The sequence below is a fragment of the Furipterus horrens genome, unplaced genomic scaffold (assembly GCF_987537825.1).
Source record: "Furipterus horrens unplaced genomic scaffold, mFurHor1.1.pri manual_scaffold_1, whole genome shotgun sequence".
In the NCBI taxonomy this organism is placed as follows: Eukaryota; Metazoa; Chordata; class Mammalia; order Chiroptera; family Furipteridae; genus Furipterus; species Furipterus horrens.
The window spans coordinates 146,151,060-146,173,876 of record NW_028327171.1 but is presented as its reverse complement, the minus strand read 5'-3'; the positions used below and the strand labels follow the sequence as shown (position 1 = coordinate 146,173,876).

Below are 22,817 nucleotides of genomic sequence, written 5' to 3'. Positions count from 1 at the left end.
TGGCACACAGGTCAGAGACATGGGGCCATAATGGAGCACCCAGGTTCCTCTGATGGCTTTGGTAGCTACGTCCCACTGGGCGGCCTGCTACAAACTGCAGGCGTCCTTGTCCAGGGATGTTTCCTTTATGCCTCAGAACATGAGGAAACACAGTGCGCAAGCACGAACTGCTCCTTCGATTGTCCTGTAGGAGCCTGAATGAGTCCCTTCTGACTCTCCCACTATGACTTTACCAAATAAACTTTGATATAAGTTTATGAAAACTTTATTAAATAGGCTATGGTTTCTAGATTTAATATATATGGTTTTTAATAAAAGTACCGTCCTCAAAATATCAGGCTCTTCATCTACATCAGCATGGTAAGAGGCATCCAGGGTCTTTGGTTCATTTTACAATATTTTTAATTTTATGTTCTTCTTGCCATGAAAGCGTGCAGCATTAATACGTGCACACGCTTGGTGACCTTGCTGACGGCCTTGTAACCAAGCAACCCTGTGCAGCGTCAGCCCCCATCCCCCTTGCTTTCTGCTGTGACAAGTTTGGCACTATGTACTCCTCACCACTTGAACCACTTCATCTGAACAGTAGAGCTAGACTCAATAAGAAATTGATATGTTCCAGCCACGAGAAGACAGAATGACTTCAAGGCATGCTATGATTCTGCAGTGGTTTTTAACAGAACAGGGGTGAAAGGTTTGAGTCATGCATGACGCGTGGAAGCAGTACAGGCATGCCACGCTCCACAGCAGGCACTCACACTGCACCCAGCTCTTTATGTTCAACAGAAGATCATCTTTCATTAAATTATATTGGGGTTGGTGATTTAGATTTTTTGTGGTTTCATTTTACTTTAACTTCTAAATTTGTTTTGATTTGATCGTGTGTAAGATCTTTAAGTATAGGGAGTGTACATTGTTTTAAATTTGTAAATGCTTAAATACCATACTGAAATAATTTAAATTCTGGCACTGTGTGAGCATTTTATTCCTTTAAAAGTACTCTATTTACTATTCAAGTTTGAGAAATAACAGTCCAAATATAGAAAAACCAGAAGACCATTCCACTCAAAGCCTTTCAGGAAACAGCTAAGGTTTCAGCAATGCCCCACTGGCGCCATCTGGTGGCCATATTTGAACAAGGGCCCACAGACTTGCTGACGTGCTGCAGGGGAAGGAAGAGGAACTCCAGCCCTCAGAACCAGAGAGCTAGACAAGTATTTAAATAGTGTCCACATTAAACGTGCAGGCCCCAAATGATGCCTGGGAAGCCTATTTCACGCCTCTCTTCTCCAGCCTGCAAACCTCTTTTCCCACTTCCCTTCTCAGCTGATATCCTGGCTCCTTACCTGCAAGAGTAAGCAAGCACTAAGATGAGACCCCTTTCACACCCTGTGCACCCTACCCAGCATCTGTACTCTCTCCTCCGCCTTCCCATATCCTTCGGTGCCATGTCACCTCCTCTCTGGATCACAGGACCTCTCAGTAGCCAATACTCTGTACGTGTGATTCTCCTACACTCTCCATGCATCATCTCCAGTGGGTCATTACCATCCGGATACAAATAAACGGTAATAGCTCCCACCTTAAAAAAGGAAATGCAGACCCCGTCTTAGCCCCACATCCCTCCACTCCAATAAAACTTGAAGCTGGTGTGCTTGCTGACTCCCCTTTCCCACATCCAAGCTTCCCCTCTGCTGCAGCTGCTCAGAATCACCGCGCTGACCTTCACCAGGCAGCCAGTCTGTTGTCATCCTCCTCCCGCTCTGAGCAGCATGACACAGCTGACCGCCTTTCTCTAGGAACCAGGTGTCCACTGTACCTCCCAAGACTCACATTCCCCTTCTCAGACGCCTTTGCTGGTGCCACTTCCTTTCTCAGACTGGCCCCACCCAGGGCCTGCCTAACTCCCCCAACCCTGCCTCTGCCCACCCCGCCTCCAGGTTACCTCCTCCAAACCCCTTGCCTGAAGCACGATCTCCAAGGTCTTACATCCCCACCATCCCAACCCTCACTTTCCCTGAGCTGCAGACTCTTGGATCCAACAGCCTACTCAACACACCCACTTGGATAGAGCCAGGTTAGATCTTCAAGTATCTCATAATCAGGATGAGGAAAACCAAACTCAGTTTTTCCGTAAAACCTGCTCATCAGCTAATTTTCCCAGTCATTCTAAACGTAACACTATGCAGCTGGTTGCTAGGGCCCAAACCTAGGAACCCCCTTGAAGTTCCACCCACACCTCCTCCTCTCCCCTCCACTCTCGGCTCTCACACACAGGCCGGACTACCACTGCTGCCACTGCCCCCCGCCCCTCCCGCCATCCCTCCCTTCCAAGTGGACGCTGGCAATAGCACCCAGGGCGGCCCCTGCTCTTGCTCTCACCTCACCCCATGCTTTCTCCAAAGCCCAGCCCCTCCCTGGGGGTCCTCTCCAACCCCGACCCAGGCCCCACCACCCCAAAGCCCCCCAGCAGCCCCGCATGCTTAGATTACACTCTACACGGCTGACCTATGCCTCAAAAGCCTCACTTATCCAGCCCCCACATCCCTCAACAACCTGAATTAAGAAAGTCTCCACTGTGCTCTGTGCTTTAGCTCTGCCAGCCTTCTGTGGCCCCTCCAATGTGCCACAGTCACTGCCACCTTCCACGAGCATCCGAGCTTCCATGCCACTCTGCCCCAGGCCACTGGGGGCTGGCACTTTTCATCATTCAGGCCTCAGCTCAAATGTCAGCCCCTCTTTCTAAATAAGCACCCTCCTTTTCTCTAGTCTATTAACCTGTTCTTATCTTCTTCAGAGCACTTACCACTATTCGAAGTTACCTTGTTTATTTGCTGTGTGTCCCTAAACAAGCACATCACACAGGAGCAGGGCCTTCTTTGTCTCACTCACTCTGAAACCAAGTACAGAGCAAGGCTCTCCACGCCCGATCCCATTTTATGGATGAGAAAACTGAGGCCAAAGGAAATCAAGCAACTGGCCCAGTGTCACATAGGGGTAAAGCCAAGGCCAGGGCTGGAACCCACATCTGGCCAACCCACAGCCCACGTCCAGCTTCAGGGTCTGAAAAAGAAGGTCCCCCTCCCCATGAGACAGGCCCCTGGATTTAAATTTGATTAGAAAAGGGCCAGCATTACCCTTGAGTCTTTTGATTTCTATGTCTTGATTTCTACACCTTCAGTTCCTTTGAACCCTTGAGAATAAACCAAAATACTCATTGTGATTATATTTCCTGAACCCTGAAATGAGGTAGAAGGAATTCCCAAAGATATCCAAATGCCACCTAAGTATGAAGACGCTGCTCTGGCTCCAACAGAAGGACTGGGAAGAGCAAGCAGTTGAAATCATTTCCACTCAGGACATACACATTTCAGAATGAGAATCCCAGAGATTCATAAAGGCCATCTCAATGGTTTGGATCTCACTAAACAACGAATTCCTATTTGCAATTATTTTTTTAAAATGACTTAGCATCTCCTCATTTCCAATTATAATCCTCCACTCCATTGGATACTATCTTTTTTTTTTTTTAACTTCCACTGACAAATGCCCAGGCTTTTCTTAAAAACTGTCCATGTTCTTCCCTGAAAAATTGTCAATGTTCTTGTTCATAAGTTTTAGGTAAATGATAGTATCTTTAAAACCCCTTATATCTGTTCATAGCAGCAAACAGGATACTCAGACATGGGCCTTCCGCACTCAGTGACTATAATCTACTGAAGCAGAGACTTAAAAGATATTTTGTAACAATCGTGTGAAATAAAGGAGATTTTAAACCAGTATTCACCAACTACCTACCATGTCCCTAGTTACTGCTGTGCTCACCTATACTTGAAGCTGGCATTTTAATGGAGCACTTGTTAATATATCAAGCAGCTTAGAAGCATGACCTCATTTAGTTCTGATGTCAATGTCAGTGGCCCAGGGAAAGGACTCTCCCCATTTCATGGATGAGGAAACCAACTCTGAGGTGAAATAATCTGAAGAAGGTGGAAGACCTGACACTGACCAGGTCTCGTGTCCAAAGTCAGACCCCTCAATCATACCGTTATCCTGACAATGGGTAACAGGGCCTGGTTATGACATGAGAAAAGTACCAATGGTTCCAATTTCAGATAAAATAATCAAAACCACTCATAACACTTTGAGTAAAGAAACAAACAAATCACCACGGTAGGCAACACTGGTTCTGTTACTTTGAAAGTCTTGGAAGTCTCAACAGACCTACCGATTTTCATTCTTCAGAGTGAGATGAGGACATCCAAGTAATGAAAGGCCAACATTTAGTTGTATGTACCTGACATAAAATGTGGGTCTGGCAAACCTTTATGGGACAGCATTAGTAAAGTGACTATCCACCACACAGTCTCTGGACCAGAGTCCCCGGACCAGTATATATACTAAGAGCTTTCAGAGAGCCAAGCACAGTCACCTCTCTGCATGCTTACCTTAAATGGGGAAATGTGGGCACTACATCCAGCACAGCTCTGCTGCATTAAGTGTTCAACAAATGCAGAGTGTTGGCTGCCCACCCCAGCGTCCGTCTCTATGTCCTCAGCAAAAGAACACTACCGTTATTTGGGGTAGTGATGTGCCCAGCTAAAAGACCACCTTTTCCAGCCTCTCCTGCAGCTAGACATGGCCATGTCTCAGTTCCACCAGAGGAATGTGGGCATCAGGGTTGTATGGGACTTCTGGGAAGGCTGCTTAAAGGAAGCTAATTCGGTGGGAGAGCTGCTTTTGTCTCATCTCTGCCTCTTCTCTGCTTCCTACACTTGGTACATAAATTGTAAAAGTCATTTTGGCAGCCTTGAGATGACCTTGAGGACAGAAGGTACTTGCTGAGGTTAGTGAGTCTAAATTTAAGAGGTTAGCTTTCTGCTGTGACAGACCTCAAATTTTCTTTATGTGGCAGAGAAACAAACTTCCATCCTGTATAACTATTAGTTACTTTAAGATAGTAGTTCTCAAACTTTGGTGGCAAACAAAATCACCAGGGTACTTGGTAAAAGTACAAAAGTCCAGGCCCTACATGGGTTCAATGAGCCTGGGTCTCTGGGTGCAGATGATGCTGCCACCCCCAAATTTCAAGAACCAATGCTTTAGGCTTTTCTGTTCTAAGATGCCCAGTATGATCCTATAGTTCCATTCCAGTGTCAACTCTGATACTGATCACATGGCAGTCAAAAGCGATTTTATAACACCCAATTTTATTTCATTTCTGATTGGACATAGAGATCACATCTGAATGGGGTGACCCATTGCCAAGATCATTTTCCATCCAGCCTTCTAGGAAATGGCAGATGGTGTTGCACATGCTGCCTGCACTCAAGCTGCCCTGGCTGTCCCCCTTCTTCCTGTCCGGTCCTGTTCCTAAATGGAGCCTGGGTGCAGCCACCAAGTTTCCTCCTTGGAAGTTTTAGTCTGAGCCTGGGCAATGCTGTCACCTCCCCAGAGTGAGGGCTCCAGGCCCCTTCCGTTCACCTTCCTCACTGTGGTGCAAACAGGACTGGAAGAGAAACCACTGCTCTCTTGAGTTGCCCTTGGTCATCAAGGCTTCGATGTCTAAACTTGTGCTTCTCAAAAGCTAGCTTCCTCGGCGGGGGCTTAGAGTTCAAGTACAACATTCAGACTGGTTCAAAGTCAGAGTTTTTCTAAACAGAGTTTTCTGGCTGCCTAGTTGTCTGTCTTCTCTACTAACCAGTAACCTCTTTTCTCTGTCTCAAGGACAAAAGGACATGCTTGTGCTCTTTCCTTCTCTCTTTCCCCCCGTCGCCCCTGCTTTTTGCTATAGAACAATATTGGGCATGTGGATTGTGGAAAGAGAAGTTTACAGCCCACTTATCAAAGAAAAAACTGGTCCGGATCCACCTAGATACAAATTATCATAATTCTTAAAAGCTCTATTTATTGAGTTCAGAGAGTAATTACAAAAATATGCGTTTTTATTATCTGGCTCTTTCTTCATATTCAGTTCCTGAGACTTAACCACCCATATCTGTCTGTTCTGAGAAAAAGCAGCTGACAAACAGGTAATACCCTTTTGGATGCCAGATACAGAGAGGAGTCCCACAGACAAAAGAAAGCTCAGGTGAATCATTCACCACACCCTCGCTATCCCTGGAGGGACCCTGGTGCCAGGTGGCCCCAGCTAGAAGAGCCAGGGCTCTAGACTGAGCTGAGGAAAGGCCCAGATCCCTGATACCTGAACCCCAGGGCTGGGGTGGAGCAGAGCTGCCTCCTGTTTGTTGCAGGTCCAAACACACATGGGCGAGAGCCAGGCAGGGACAGGGATCTGCCCCAGACAGAAACCACCCGACACCAGGGACTCACTTCTTATTTATTTCTGGTAATGAGCAGAGTTCGATGAGCCGCCTCCTCCCCCTCGGATGGCGTGAACGGCTGTGGGAGACGAGGCTGGGTAGTGTCCAGGGCGGATGGGCTTGGCTGTATCCAACCAACACAAAGGAGAGAAGAGACACTCAGAAAGGGCTTACACAGCCACACCCTGATGCCTTCAGGCCACACGTGACAACCAGGAGGCACAATTCTTACCAACATTGCAGTTCTCAACCACCAGGGTTTCTGAGAGCAGGAGGTGTGCCCTCCTGTGAGCATAGTTAGCTAAACCAGGGTACCCAAGGTTTAGGAGACAGAAAGAACTTACATATCAATTTTAACTTAATTCAGTTTCAGTCTGAGGCTGACTCATAGGCCCCCATGGATTCTAAGAACACCTGTGTAGCTCCTAAAATTAGAGGCAGAATACTGCCTGCGATGCTCTTTTCTGGGGGAAGGGTCCGTAATTTTCAGTAGGTTTTCAAAGGGTATAAAATCCAGTGAATGCAAAGGGTGAAAAAAATCCAATGAGCTACTAAAACAAAGTATAATCCTAAAACTAGAAACACGAAATTGCTGGTTTACAAAACACCTGCACAGCACTATCTGATGGGCAATAATATTACATGTTACTGGAGATGTTTAGTTTTATAAAAAGCCCTCTAGAGAACAGCCCTAAATCCGTTTTACTCCTATGGCTCTATCCTGGGAACTATGACTTAGCAGCTACAGAGTATTCCTGCTTGGGCAAATGCCCCAATCCAGGTTTTGATGGGGCAGGACATCCAGGCTCCTCCCCAGCTTAGAACCACACCCGCTCCCTGATGCTATCCCAGGAGCCAGGACATTTCCAAACCTGCACTTGCAAGCAGCTTTCCCCGAGGCCTCTGGCTACATATGCTGCTTCACAGTCCACCCAGCCAGCGCAGGACGGAAGGAGCCTTCAGCCTTGCTGAGAAACAGTTGTATACTCTGGTATAGCTCTGCTCACAGCCAAACACCTTTGCCTACAGCCCTGGCCAGCCCGAGTCTGCTCAGCTCAGCAGCTCTGAGACCGCAGTGTACGCTGGCATCTCTCAGTGGAAGAGAACGGGTGCCGGACACTCCCACGCTCCCAGGACGGGCACCGGCTGTGGAGGCACAGCCCGCCCAGGTGCTCCAGAACAACCACCCAGACGGCCTCAGAGCATCAGTGCTTTTGGCAGGTGGAGCCCTGACCTTTCAGCAAGAGCCGAGGCGAAAGGGCACATATGACAGGTGAGAGGGCACGTACCAATCTGGGCCGAGTGGGCCCTCCGGGCCATGTTCTTGGCTCGCACAGCCTCCTTGATGCGATCCACCTCCTGCTGGTAGCGCTTGCGGTCCCGCATGGCGTTCTCCTTGGCCTCCTTCAGCGCGCTCTCCAGGGCCTTGACGCGCTCCGCAGTGGCGCGCAGCCGCTTCTCCAGCTTGGGCAGCTCACAGCGCAGGTCTGCGTTGTCCCGGACCAGCTGCGGCAGAAGGGGGAAGGTGGGGAGATACCAGGCAGGCAGCGGGGTGGCAGGAGGGGCAGGTGGCCGGAGGGGCAGGCCCACCCCCTGGGGACAAAGAGCCGGCCAGGAAAGCAGCTGGAAGCAGACTCCACAGCTGACTGACTACTCCTGCCAGGTGGAAAGTCCGAATGGCCATAAACTCTGGGAAGAACAAAGGAAAAGAAAAATCCCATTCTCTGGAACCCAATTCACTAAATGCATGATTCTCAGGTGAGAGGAAGAGAGGAGGGGAGTAAGATCAAATTAAAGGCCATTTCCAGCCTCAGGAAACTTTCAGACTTGGGCAGGACTTACTCCTCCCTTGTTGAGTGGGTGGAGGAAGTGGTGTGAGGAAACAGGACTCTGGCGTGAACATGTGGAACCTAAGACATGTAAAGCCAAGACCCGCAGTGGAAGAAGTGTGTCCTAGAGCTCTCGGAAGGCCTCCTTGCATGCAGGACCCGCTTGCTACAGCAGCGCGTGGACCCCGCCCTGCAACATATCAGAGGCTAACAGGGAACTTGGGGAACTGCTCATTCTCTCGTTACCTAAGATCCTCAATTAAGAAGCAACAGGCTCGCCCTGAACCAGGAGTGGGTTCGACAGCCAGCTCTATCATTTTCTGGCCGTCGGACTTGGTGTAAATCATCTGACCACTAGGGCCTCTCATCTATACAAAGGACATAACAGGACCAATGTGGGAATTCAAGTGGATAAAAAAAAGTTTTGAAAATCAGAATATTCTCTACAAAGGTTGCACCGTTGCTGGATTCACAACAGCATTCATCAGCTGTTTATCCCCAGCATGAGTTCAAGCACCTGGCAGGGAGTAGGTTTTTAGTAAACATTCATTGAATTCATAAATAAAATCATTAATAAATGTCAGAGCCCTATTCTCTGTCAATTTTTATATTTCTCATCAACAATTTGTTTGAATTACTTCAACTATGCTGAATCTGAGGTCCTCCCCCCAGGGAAAAACGCCACTATCATAATGTTGAAGAGGACTTAACAAGTCAAAGAGAAATGACTGACACCCCTCAGCCAGGTGGCCCATAAAGATGGACCGTCTCTATCACATCCCAAATCTTTAGGATTTAGGGAAAACAGTAATGAACACTCTAGCACCCAAACAGAAAAAAGACATAGAACCCACCTGAATCACCACTGGTTTGGACGTGACTACTGCTCTCTGTGACTCTAGACAGACTCTAGGGAATTGCAAGAACCTGAGAGGGTGCCCAAGAAATAGAGCAACGGGGTAGAGGGGCCAATCCTGCTCCCAGGCCTCCTGCCCGTGGCCAGTCCACTTCCTCGTCTGTAAAAGCAGGGGGCCTGAACCAGCTGGGTGGCATCCACTCTGCCTTCTGTGGGCCTTTGAGCCCACAGAGGAGCCTCAGCGGCATCATGGGGGACACCAAAGCCGACCGGGGCCTGCGGTTTGTACTGCAGGTGGAAGGAAAAGGCAGAACTCTTAACACCCCACTCCCCAAGCCCCACTGAGCTCAAACTCAATTGGTTTTGATAAAATACAGTATTCCCTCACTTATCGCAGGTATTACGTTCCAGACCTCCCCACCCCGTGAAGTAGGAACCTTACATTTATTCTACACTCTTAAACCTACATAACTTTAACAACATACGTATACAGTACTGCAAAATCCCACGATATAGCGAAAAATCTGTCATAAATAATTAAATATAATATATTTTTTAAATCCTGCAATACAGTGAGGCCACGATTAAGTGAATCACGATATAGCGAGGGACTACTGTAAAGTATTTTATCTATAAGGGAGTCACAGAGGACTAAAGGATTTCAATGACCATTCTGGATCTAACATTCTTCAGTTATCAGAGCCTCCTGCCTGCACTGTGGCCAAACCCACTGGGGCTCCTTCCCAGGAGAAGAGAAGCAGGGGAAGCTGATACAACTCTCCTACCTGTTTGTGAACCTTCGTGAGCTGCTCCAGGTTATTCTCCAGGAAGGAGATTTTCTGCTTCTGGGCGGCACTGCCCCCTCCGTCATCGCTGTCCAGCTCTACACTCTGCACCAACACCACGGGGTCAGTGAGAGGGGCCTCCACACCGCCCACACTCAGGCCCAGCTCAGTGTGGACGACACACTCTAAATCGTATTTTTATTATTATTTTTTTTAATCCTAATTCCACTAAAGGTTATTCTGAAGATGAAAATAAACAGAAGTTCTAAAAGTTTAGACTCAACAAGCTTCCCAAATAAGTTCCTTGGTTAGTGTTAGAAGTGTTGAATTTATTTTTTAGAAGACTGAAAGAAAAACTTCAAATCTTCTTTTGAAAGATACAGATAAGTTCTCTCTGTGACATATACCTCTCCCTTGCAGGTAGATTATATAGAGACTTTTCAAAAGGAGGTGTCTCAGAACTCATTAAGGAGAACCAATATGAAAATATAAACCCAAGACCTAAGGTTGATTTCAAACATCACAACTGAGGTAAGTCACCAAGCTGCGGGCAAGTGCCTGTGCTCATGGGGAAGTCTCAGTGGCCTCTGCTTGTCCCTTCAGTTTCCACCTCCATTAAATTCCTAATAAATTCATCTCAAACTAGTCACAGCATCCAAGTGCTCTACTGGCTAACTTTTAAATGTATCAGAACTTGAGATCAGCAAAAACAGTGCCCTCTCAATAGTGTCAAGCTGAGCAGCCAGACAGGTTACAAAATATACGTGCAAACACAAAAATGGAATTGCGTGCTTGCTTTGTCTTTGTCTGATTACAGAAGAGATCATCATCCTTTGGAGTGGTAACAGCCGTATGAGTATCTCACACCTGTGTCTCTTCAGCCTAAAATCAGGTTCTCAGATTTCACTAGGAGGATTTGTTAGAACGCAGATTGCTGGGCCCACCCCAGCCACTGGTTCAGTGGATTGGGGGGGTGGGTGGGCAATGCTGCTAATTTGCATACCCAGCAAGTTCCCAGGTGACCCTGAAGCTGCTGGCCAGGTGATCACACTTGGAGAACTGCTGGTCCTTCCAAGAGGTGCATTTCATGAAACCAGGGAGTCTGATCTCAAGCTCTTGGCCCTCCTTCAGACCACCTCCTCCCTCGCACTGAGCCTTTTCAGCTCCTGTCATAGCCTCTCATCCCCCTCTCCACCACCTCTGCTCTGACCTCTCTCTTGCACATGGTCCAGGTCCTAGGGCCAGTTCTAGTTTGATGAATGTGGTCCCTACCTACATGCCTGACTGTTGCCATCCAGGCCTTGAAATCTCCCATCATCCTCTGTCTCCTCTTCTTTATTTTTATTTCCAGGCTTCCAAACTCACTAGAACCATGCTGTCAGCGGCCACAGCAAACCCAGTGGCCCTCAGCTGGACACTCACACGACTGCTCGGCAGTCCTTTCACTCACTCCTAGCAGATTCCTCCCAAGCTGCCTGAGCCTTCCCTAGTCTCCGTGGGCTCCCCATTCTCTTCCCCCTGCATTGAGGACGGAGCCTCTCCATTAACTGAGATCAAAGTTATCAGATGTCTCTCTTTCTACTGTTGCTATTTCCCTGCAAATGCCTCTATCTTGACTTCTCCACTTCTCTCTGGGGAAATGTGTCCCTCCCCCTTACTAAGCCTAACACATCCATCTATGCTAATAATTCTGACTCCATCAACAACCTTATCCTTTCGATATATTTCACTTTTTCCTTTGGCTGCTTCACATAGATGCACATGCACACATATGCACACACTTTTGTTAAGTATAACTTCCTTTCATTCTATTATGCCTCTGGATACGGCCCATGGCCCCTTGTCCATCGCTTTTAAACATCTTAAAGAGCAGCTCCCTTGCTCCTTCTACTCTCCTCCTTAAGCCTCTTCAAGCTGCTCCTGGGGTTCACCATACGGCGACTCCCGCGATCAGCGTGTGCCATGAGGACTGAAACAGCTCAGATTCAGGAGGCACGCAGAGCTGTATCCCAGTCCTCTCCCCGGCTCTCCCCAGGTGTGCCATCCTGGGAAAGGTATTTAACCTCTGAGCCTGTCTCCACATCTGCAATACAGAACACTAAGAACCGCTTACATGGCTGCTGGGAAGAGCAAATAAGACACTGGACGTTAAAGTGCTTCATACACTGTGGCCGAGGCCCCAAAGGCCTCCTACCAAGCAAATCTGAGACTCGTGCCTCTCCCTTCTCTCGGCACCTGGTTGGGGCTGCTCAGCAGGCTTTGGGGCAGCGCTGTCTGATGAGACCCCTTTGGACTGTCCCTGCATCTCACACAGTGGCTGTCACATCGCAGCCAGATAAACTCGCATTCGTTTGAAACGAAGGCCGGGGAAAAGATTATAACTACCTTTTAATAAGAAGGAAAAATCAGATGGCAAAGTGTTCCCAAGTAATTTTTGCCTCTAGCACATTCTTTTAATAACATTTGCTGTCATGAAGTAATTAATGTTTAAGCATAACCAGCCCCAATTTAAGCAACTGATATTCCATCTGAAAATTATTCTTCCTGGCTATCTTTTCTCCTCAGTCCCATTCACACAAAATAAAACTCACTTTTTTAACCCGAGCGGTCAGATCCTGGACAAAGAGCTTACGGAGGTTATGCAGAGTCTGTAGTTCCCGAGACTAGAAGAGAAGATTGTTAAAATGCCATGTGAGTGGGGGAACACACTGAATTTATAGCACATCTGGCACTAGACCACCTGCTCTGCAAGCCCACGGCCTAAGCTGTGGTGTCCCCGCACTTCCTCTGACTTGCCCACCACATGTCACCCCACTGACTGGCGTTCCCTCAGCAGCACTTCACGGTGCAGAGACTGGGAACTCACACAGTGACCTACAAACCAGAGCACAGCCTGCTCACTTGCTGTGTTCTAAGTGGGACCTTTGTTTCTCCCTCAACCATAAAAATCCAAGTTTTCTCACCAAAATTCCCAGGGGCTATGCTACCAGAATGGATTCTTTTTTCCCTCTAATTTCTCAACTACACATTATATGTAATGTCAACAAGGTTAAGTGAAAAGTTAGCCACAAATTCTCCCGCTGTGACTGATGCTTTTCACGTTTCTGTACCCACCCTGGCCCGCAGGTCTGTTTGCTCTGTATCACTGAGCGCATGGCTGAGGCACCTGGCAGGCTTGCCGCCCACATGATCCCGGGCCCCTTAGCTAACCTTTCTGTGCCTCAGTTTTCTTATCTGTAACGTGAGGACAAAAATAGTAGCTGCCTCACCTTTGCTGTGGTCAAGCCAAACTGAGATGATCTTTATAAATCTCTGTCAATAGTCACTGGCACACAGTAAGTGCTCAGTAAACATTAGCTAGTATTGATTGATTGACTGATACACATACTTGACAGCCATTTCATTAGGCTTTCACTGTTTCTCTTTGTTGTTGTTAATTTTCAGTGTAATTAACATCTTAGAGACACTTTTTTCCACTTTGAATTATTTTCTACAAGTGAGCCTTTACGAATTAGATTGCTGAGACAAGGGCCTGAGTGAAATCTGACCATTGTTAACAAGATCAGAAAACCAAAATACCTCTTTCGATTCAAGTCTCCACGTATTATAGTTAGTTCCTTGCAAAGTACTTTCCCATAAAGGAGAAGAAGAGAGATAAGCTCGCATTTATATTTTCCAGTTTGTCTAACTTGACCTACTCTGACAGGGAATGTCCAGGGACGAAGCTCATCATGCTCACAGAAAAAAAGGAAGAAATAGGCTACAAAGCTATGGAAACACTAAGTTTCTTGGAATAAAGATTCTATGTTAATTTAGGTCTTATTACTGGGTCCAACTTGGCAATCCCGTGTTGAAATAAGAAGCACCTTAAGTCAATTGCTTCCTCCGATGAAGCAAATTAGTTTCTTCAGGAAGCCGAATGGGTCTGTTATTATGAATTCTGTGCACACCGTACCTGTCCAAGGGTCAGCCACCTTCCAGGGCACATGCAGGGGTGCAGCCCAGGCTCCCCTTTCTGCAGACAAGCTACTCTCTACCCCTGGCTGAGAGGGCTCAACCCCCAACCCCTGCCCCTGGCCATGTGTGCTCCCCTTCCCGCTTCAGGATTTTATTACTGACTGAACTGTAATCACAGTAATGATTTTCCATGAAAAATGCCACCACACCAAAGGGAAACAAGAGGGGAAGTCATGGGGCCTGGTCAAAGGTACAGGCATTTTCTTGGGCATAAGCACAGAATAAAAGAGATTCCTGAGTTTGGGGACTTTCCCTCACGTTTGTAGTTTGGAAGGAGCAGCTAAAGACCTTTAAAATAATTTATAACTTACACTTACGCACATTTATGCCTAGGCAATTATCACCTGGCTTCCTATGGCAACAAATTTTCCTCCGTGTTCATTATCTTACCCCACCCACCCCAACTCGCTCTCCTCAGAGCTTTCCCCATCCCCAGCCACTGCCCTTTGTGTAAAAGCTCAGGACTCAGCTTCCCGTCACAGTGGACAGTGAGGGGGGCCGGAGAGGTGGAAACAGGAAGCCCGTCAAAGTGGCAGGAGGTGGGTCCACCCCAGAGCCCAGACCATGTCCTGCCAAGGCAAGCTGGCTGCCTGGGCTGCCAGAGATGCTTGACTGCCAGTCGGCCTTTTCCAACATTGACACCCCCTCCGGCCCCCCACCCCCGTTGGCGTTGGTGGTATAGTGGTGAGCATAGTTGCCTTCCAACATCGACCCCTGATGTGGGCTTCAGAGTCCCACCCCGGGTCGCAGTCCCATCCCCCATCCTGTCCAAACACTCAAGGAGACAGAACAGGCCCCAAGATGGTCAGCCAAGGATGGCGGGCCTGTTTCCAAAGAACATTTACAGCTTGGGGAAGATGATGCTGGAAAGTTAAGTGAAAACATCCAAGACTAAAAAATGGCACATGATGCGGAGTTCCCAGCTCAGGTTTAAAAGGCGCGTGTGCGACGTGAGTGGTGAGTGAGCAAGAGGAAGCGAGAGCCGCCGTGTCAGGGGCTGTCTGTGTGAGTGTGCCAGGGAGCGTGGGAGGCAGGGAGCAGGTGCGAGGGAGAGAGAGCCTGTGGACAGGGATGAGGCCAGTGAGAAACAGGTATTCACACACCAAAATGGCAAAAGAACATGCTCAGGAGTGAGTGTAAAGGAGAAACCATGATAGTGACAGAGTGCTGTGTGGGGTATGAGTAAATGCGTGAGTTAAGGTGACTGAGTGTGACAGTGAATGCGTGTGACAGTGAGATAAGTAAGAGTGAGGGGCTGAGTGTGGATGCTTTTTAGTGAGTGAATGTGGGGGTGCAGATGTGAGCTCCTGAGCATTTGTGTAAGAGTACACGAATGAGTGTGTACATGAGTGTGGGTGTGAGTTGAGGGTGATTAAGAACTGAGAGTGAATGAGTGTGTGAGAGTGACCTGTGAGTGAGCGAAGTGTTAATGTGCAAGTGAGAAGGCGTGAATGATCATTACTGAGTGTGAACGTATGTGAGGGTTATGGGGGTAAATTGTGCGAATGTGTGTAAGTCCTAAGTACCAGAGTGAGATGAGAGTGAAGGCATGTGAGTGCATGGATGAGCGCAGGTATGAGAACATGAAAGGGAGGGCCTGTGAACACGTGTGTGAAGCGTGACAATGATGGTTGTGTGCATGCATGAGAGAGACAGACTGGCGACATGCATGTGAGCGAGCACATGAGAGATGGAGCAAGAGGGTACTCTAGAGTTCATAGATGTAAAAGAAGAAAAGACATTGAAATATCATTTATATCTGGCTGGTGTAAATTTACTAGCATTCTAGTGTTTGATATTTTTTCTGATTTTGTATAATTATCTATGATTATAGGTGTCACTTCTCCAGGAAGAGACATGGATGAAGCAATTCCATGGCTTCACTTTGGTTTTGTCCTCCAAGCTTGAAAAGGTCCGACTTCCTTTTAACAGCCATCTCACTTCTGCCCTCAAAGGCTGTGCCCTTCCTTCCCCCACCTGGCTTTGAGCAGCACCTCGCACAGCCCAGGTGCCCAAGTGCACTCTCTGGTCCAGTCCCAAGCAACCATGGCCTATAGCCTGGGGCCACCAGGTTCTTGGAGACAGGCTCCGTCCCACATAAATTCATGATATGCGAATGGAATAAAAATGTATGATTATATTTAAACAACAGTTTCTCTCTGTTGTTGTAACATGTGATATGACTGGACATGTTTCACCAACTTGAGAGGCTATGTTGGGATGGCCTGCCTTCAAACAGGCTACGTGGCATCTAAAGGGCCCACGAGGCCCACAGAGTCAGGCAGCCATCCTCCTCAACAGCTGAAATGGAAAGTGACTAGAGGAGATAAACCCAGTGAATTCAGATGCAGGACGGAGACAACTGACCAGAATTTCACATGATGAGCCCTTGTAAAGGTGCAAGGTCTGCCACTTCTCTGCCCCAAACCCTGCAGGTCGCAGGGCAACTTGACTTCTCTGTGCCTGTCTCCTGCCCACATTTCCCTTGGCCACACTGACCTCCCTGCTGTCCCACAACCTACCGAGCATGGGCTCACCTCAGGGCCTTGGCACGAGCTGTTGCCTCTGTCCGGAAGGCTCTGCCCCAGACATGCCCACAGCTCACTGCCTCAAAACCCTGCTCAGATGCTGCCTCCTCGTGGAGTCTCCCCCAACCACCATACTCAGCACTTTCTATAACCATCCAATGGAGTTCATAAGTTCCTTCCTCATTGTTCATTGTCTATCTCCCCCAGCTAAAAGTAAGCTTCCCAAGAGCCAGGATCTTGCCTATTGTTTATTATGCAGCCCAAGCACCTAGAAGAATGCCAGCCCTTAGTAGGTTCTCCATAAATATCTGCTGAATGTGGAATAAAGTACGTCTGTGAAAGTACAGGTATTGATTTGCAATTTAGGTCAATTCCTACTCAGGGGTACCAGGGTTACAGCACTAAAAATGGATGAATGGATGGATGGACAGTTAATCATCCTGTCAAGAGATAGGGAATAAATTCTACGCCTCTCACTTTCCACAGAACATTTTATATCTCAAATGATACACGGAAGTTGTGCAGATAAAATTTTAGAATAAACTAATTCAATAAATCATAAACTAATCTGGTCTTTGAGACTAAAATGAGTTGGCAAACATGTAGACATACCACTGTTTCTTCCAGCCCTTTGAGGTCCTCCCTGGCTTGTTCCCTTTTGTCATTGAGCAACCTAAAAAAACAAAAAGGCATCATGAACCACCAAATGGTCATCAGAGATCTCTGCAGAGAACCACTGGCACCTGCAGATAAATCAACAAAATGGACCAATTCACACACATAGCCGGCATCTGTTTTTAAATTGTCCCAACCTAACCGGGATATTTGGGTATCTGAATCACAGAAGTACACTTATTACGACTTTTCTGGGATGAGAGAAAACAGAAAATGTTTCAAGTGCACTCACAAGAGCTTTTCCAGTTTCATCTCTCTCTCTCGGTCCTCTATTTTCAACTTGTTATAATCAGAACTGAGTTTCTCTTGTTCCAGTTGCAGTTTCTGATTCAAGCTGAAATTGAGAGGAAAAAGCAATACATTCTACATCAATCTGAAATTCCAAGTCCTCCAGATAAAGATGTGATTCTGTTCCAACCCTCTTAGTTCTGTGCAATAAAAGAGGCCATTCTGGAGGATTTTCAGGGATCAGAGAACCAACTCACACCTCCCTCTCTGCCCAAGTGCAAACGAATTTCTAGGGAGCATCTTAGAGCATGAAACAGACAGCTTTGAGGATATATTTATAGTTGGCTTGCGTGAGAGTTTCAAAGGGAAAATAATGAGACAAGAAAAGGCTGATATTTTAAAACAGAAAGAGGGCCCATCAGAAAATTCTACAGACGTCATACACCCACTCAGGGAACCTTATTTGGTCATTTCCAACCTTCCCTTGCTCTCTGGTCCCATGTTCTGAAAACATCTCCTAAATCCAAATTCCTGGCTGACAGAGGGACACTTCCACTTGTGACGTCCTTGAGGAGGGGAACAGAGGGAGAAAATAATGTCTAGGGCCTCTGCAAAAACACTGAGTGGCGGCATTTAGTCAATAGTGACACGAGCCCAGAATTTACAGGCCCTTGGGTGTGGCCTGCAGGACTGTAAAGGACAGACTGCAAACCCTCGGAAGGAAAACCTAGAGGTCCCTCTGGAAGCCACAGGCCCAGAAAATGTCCCCACCTACTAACTCGCTCTCCAGTCCTCCCTCCCTCTTTTCCCCATCCAACTGGACATTTTGAGGGTGACTAATCAGGATAATGAACTTAAGACACACTTGAAGGAGAAAGCACAATGGGCCGATAGCACAGCAGTGGCCCAGAGAAGGGGAGAGTCGATGCTGCACTTTCCTCAGGGAGACAATGCACAGTCCCATCCCACATGCACACTTCTGCTCCAGTTACCATTCTCCTCTTTTAAAATGCAAATGTGCTGTGTGAGCAGCTCACATACATTGAAAAGCGATTTAGATCAGCAGTCTGGAGAATTAAACTCTAACTCCAGTTCGATTCCTATTTAGCAGTGTGACCCTAAGTAAATCATTTCACTTTGCTTCCCAGATAGAGGTACTTCATCTACAGAACATGGGAGGGGATGGAACGTTTGGTCTAGATTTGGGGGACAAGGGTGAGGGGAAGGGGGAGCTGCCAGTGGATAGAACTGTATTTCAACAAAATTGGTTTTCTTTATTTTCCTATGCCTTTTATTGGGGGCATTTAAAAACATTATTCTATAAAGAGGTTCAAAAATTGCTAAGGAGCTCACTATGCAAAAAAAACTGTTAAGAAGCCTCAGGAAAGAATCCTGAAGGCACCTCCCAGCATGGTGACTTGTGTGATAATGAGGGGGAAGGAGGGAAAGGCCATCATGTAACATGGGCTCCTCAATGGCTGGGACATAACAGGAGAGTGGCCTTGAAAAGGTGTCAGCAGAGACTAGCCGCAATGACGCCATCCTGGAAACACCACAGGTACCAGAGTGCAGACACATGACACTGTGGTTCCCCAAGAGGTGTGCACGTGCACCCAGCTGGCTTGGAGCTGTCCTGTGTGCATGCGTGTGTTGGGGTGAGGACGTGGCAGAGCTGCCTTCTCTGGAGTATTTTTTAACCTATCTGCACCACTGAATGAGGACCAATTTAGGGTTTGGGGGGGTATACTTCTCATAGTGTCCCCACTTACTGGGACACGTGTCTACCTAGATGAGTCACCAGTATGACCCTGCTTGGTGGAGATTGGGAAGGGCAGCTGGGCTCTCCTGCCACCTGCCCCACCAGAGCGCCTCAAGGCTCCACTCCCGATGGGGGAATAAGCCTGGGGAGCAGCATGCGGCCCCATAGTGGGCACGGAGCCCAAAGGGCCGAAAGAGCAGAAGCCCTGGCTGAGAGCCACATCCTTGCAGGCTGGCCGAGACCCACGGCTGTCCCCACACCCCTGTGCCAACTCACTCCCGAATCTCATCGATGATTCTCTGCTTCTCTTCGATCTCATCCCGGAGTCGGGACAGCTGCCTCTGGTGGGCCTCCCGGTGGCTTTCCATCTGCTGCTCCAGCGCCTTCTGCAAATGCAGCCAGGAGAACGTGTTAGGCCCTCGTCAGCCCTCAGCCCACACAGTGACAGGTCCTGTCCATGCCCCCCAGCAGCCAGATCCCAACACTGGGGCCCCTCCAACCCACATGCTCTATTGGGACAACAAAACCCAGGGCTCTGTTACAAAACTTAGTGGGTCATGGAAGCAAATTCACCCATAAATAAAATAAAAGGCTTCCCCTGACTTTCTTCAGCTCAGCTTAGCTACATGGCATCTCTAGCTGGGTCAGAGGCCATAGGTCCCTTATGACCCGGATGACCTCAGACAAGCCATGGACCCTGTGTGAGCTACACTTCCTCACCTGGACAATTTAGGTACTTGCTCCTTCCCTGGCCCCTGTGCAGATGGATGAGGATGTTCAAAGGAGACCTCCTCAGCAAAGCAATGTGGAATCAGGAGAGGGCCCGTTGCTGAGAGGCGGAATCATGCCATGGGCTTCGCTTCAGCTGTGGGCCTGTCCCCTGTGGGACTTACGGTTTGCCTAAGACTAACCCAAAGTTTACATTTTCTCATACCTCACTTTATTCACCTAAAAATCTTATCTTCCAATCATTTTTCCTACATTTTTCTTTACTGTTTAAACTGTGACCAAAAATGAAGATCTCTGTTCATGATGGAAATTCAAAGTTGGAGTGTTTCTCTAAATAGGCAGAGGGGAGAGCTGTTTTCTTCCATTCAAAGGAAGGACAAGCATTTCTTTAAGCGTTGACCTGACGGCGTGACCCAAGTAGAGACTGAAAGGTGCTATTCCTTCCCTCTTCATCAAGTATGGGAAAGAAAAATGCATGAATGCAACATGACTATTATCTACAAACATCCCAGGGCTTCTGAACACCTGTCTCCAACTCACTGCTGAACCAGGCCACACTCAGAGACCGGCTCTGATTGCCCAGCGTGCCCCCATCCCCACACTCCCCTCCTCCACTGCCACACGCATCACTGAAGGAGATAGATTTTCCTAGAACAAGAAAACCCAGTCCAAATGCACACTGGGCTTGGGGAAGGGGTGGCGCATGTACCTTCATTTCCTCAGCGTCCTGCAGCCGCGTCAGATGTTCCTTCTCCTTATCCTGGAAGCTGACTTCGTGCATTTTCTCTGTTTTGAATTTTAAATGATGATTTCAGATTTAACTGGGAGTACTCACACCCAAAAGTAAAAATTAAAAAACAGGAATGAAAGAACAGTAATGGCATAAAACATCAGCTCAGACAAAGGAATGTCCCTCTGGAGGAGGACTTCTGGCTACAGCAAGGCTGACCGCTCCTGGGACATTACCTAGGTCCCTGGGTGGTGGGGGGTGTGGGGGGAGCAACTGTAAGGAAAGGGGCTAATTTGGAGCAGGCCACTCACTCTACAACTGACTTGCACCTCACACCTCAGAATACTGGTTCCCCACCTGGCCTTGTGAGTGACCCCTGAGGCAAAAACGTGTGTTGTGAATTATAAATGTGCTGTGTAGATTATAAACCTGCTTTGCAGATTATAAACATGCTGTATAGGTTATAAATGTGCTTGACAGATTATAAATGTGCTTTGTAGATTATAAAGCACCCTGTGAATCTTAGTGGCATTTGGATCGATGCCACTATTAAGAGTTCCAGAAAGATCTAATTTACCTCCCATGGGTAAGCAGTTTATTCTCTAAGAATCTGGAGTAGGAAAACAGTCTCAGGATTATAACAAAGAAAATAGAAATATAAAATAACACTCTCCAGATTGAACAGGGAGGCCCTGTGTTTGGGACAGGGCTGCTGTGTGGCACACCTGGGGGGCGGGGGACAGTCCCAGCCTATTCCTCGTCAGCGGCCCCTGAGCACATGGTGCAATGGGCAGCCTGAGCTGGAGGTGAGGGTGGAGGGAGCAGATGACTGAAGACAGTGACATTCAAATCATTAAGCTTCCTCTCCAGTCTGTTCCACTTTATTTCAGGTTCTCCTGCTTCTGTGTTATTTCCACTCAGGGGCAGCACTGCAGGAGCCATTTACAAGAGGGAAAAGTTCTTTCCTTTGTCAGGTTTCAGGCGGAGCATTCTATTCCTAACATCCATCCATTATCACATAAAGAAAACATGACAAGATCACAGTGGGGGTGAGTATATTCTCTTTCTTCTTAAAATTTGCCTTGGCATTTGAAACAAAATGTATTTACTGAGCAAATAACTATATAATAATAAAGGAAATAAAAAAGGATAACATCATCACCAATCCTATTACCCGACTAAAGCCATTTTCATTTCAAGTATTAATTTGTAGACCTAGAAACACAAGCATCTGTTGATTTCTAAGTGTTTTAACAACAGTAAAACAAAAATCACCCATTATGGTTTTTAACCTAAGGTGACACTATAAGCGTTGCTGCCGCCTTCATCTACTTCACCAAAATGAAAAAAAAAATTCTACCATACTTCATTTAACTGTTGGACATTTAGGCAGCTTCCTTTTTTCTACTAATATAAGTAATTCTGCAATGAATATTTGAGATTTGAGGATCAAAAGGTATGAAAAGTGTAATAATTATTAATATGTTTTTCAAAATGCTTTCCAAAAGGACTTCAATAATTTTCACTGCAACCCATAATATGTGTGTTCCCATCTCAGCACAACGCATGCATTTTTAATCCTGTTCTGGTTTCTGCATGTCTCAGCACCCACCACTCTGTGATTTCTTCTCTTTATTTGGATTTACTGAGGGCTTCCTATGCATCAGGCATTTCCCTGAGCAAAGGCCACCTGACAAAGGGAAGGGCTTGTTCAAAGGATGGAAGGTGCAGCTAAGCTAAGGCACAGGGTTGGGTACAGACAGATTTGACTTTAGAAGAGTCTCCTGGGTAGCAGCACAGTGGCCAGCCAGGAGCACACTGGGGGTGGGGCCCTCAGTAGGTGGACACAATCACAAGTCTTAATTAGATTAAGAGCAGTGACAATGAAGATGGAGATGAGTGGAACCAAAGAAGCATCTGGCAGGTCAGACAGACAGGCCTTGTAAGACTGGAAGCAGGAGGTAGAGAAGAGAGTGGGTTCCAACTGGGAGGCAGGGCGCACTGAGGGAAAGTGGGAAGTGGAGCAGAGATAGAAGGGCAATCTCCTAGATGATTCTATACCCTCCAATCATGCCGTTGTTTTTAGTAGACCCAGAAATAGCTTGAATTGAGCAAAACTAAACATCATGAGTTCAGTCATCCAGAAGGTGCCTGATTTGGGCCAAGAGTTTGACATCTGCAAAGTACTCAGTTATTTACCTTGGGCTCGGAGCTTGGCCAGCTCTTCACTGAGCGAGTCTTGGGACTCTTCCAGCTGCCTCCTCTTCTGTTCCATGTTCTGCATGTAGTCTGTCAGGGATTTGATCTTGGCTTCATGCTTTAAATAGCAAGTAGACAAAAAGGAGGAGTGAATGACTA

At 47.3% G+C, this 22,817-nt stretch overlaps 1 protein-coding gene across 1 annotated transcript in view; it reads right to left on the bottom strand.

Moving 5' to 3' along the window:
- KIF5C (kinesin family member 5C) overlaps positions 1 to 22,817 on the bottom strand; it is a 151,715-nt gene that overhangs the window by 7,011 nt on the left and 121,887 nt on the right. The window contains exons 17-25 of the mRNA XM_090279608.1: positions 22,659 to 22,776; positions 20,439 to 20,515; positions 19,277 to 19,386; positions 17,246 to 17,347; positions 16,951 to 17,011; positions 12,385 to 12,456; positions 9,794 to 9,898; positions 7,613 to 7,829; positions 6,334 to 6,447 (exon numbers count right to left, since the gene is read on the bottom strand). Coding sequence (XP_090135734.1) covers positions 6,341 to 6,447; positions 7,613 to 7,829; positions 9,794 to 9,898; positions 12,385 to 12,456; positions 16,951 to 17,011; positions 17,246 to 17,347; positions 19,277 to 19,386; positions 20,439 to 20,515; positions 22,659 to 22,776 — 969 coding nt within the window. The 3' untranslated portion in view covers positions 6,334 to 6,340. The remainder of the gene's footprint in view (positions 1 to 6,333; positions 6,448 to 7,612; positions 7,830 to 9,793; positions 9,899 to 12,384; positions 12,457 to 16,950; positions 17,012 to 17,245; positions 17,348 to 19,276; positions 19,387 to 20,438; positions 20,516 to 22,658; positions 22,777 to 22,817) is intronic.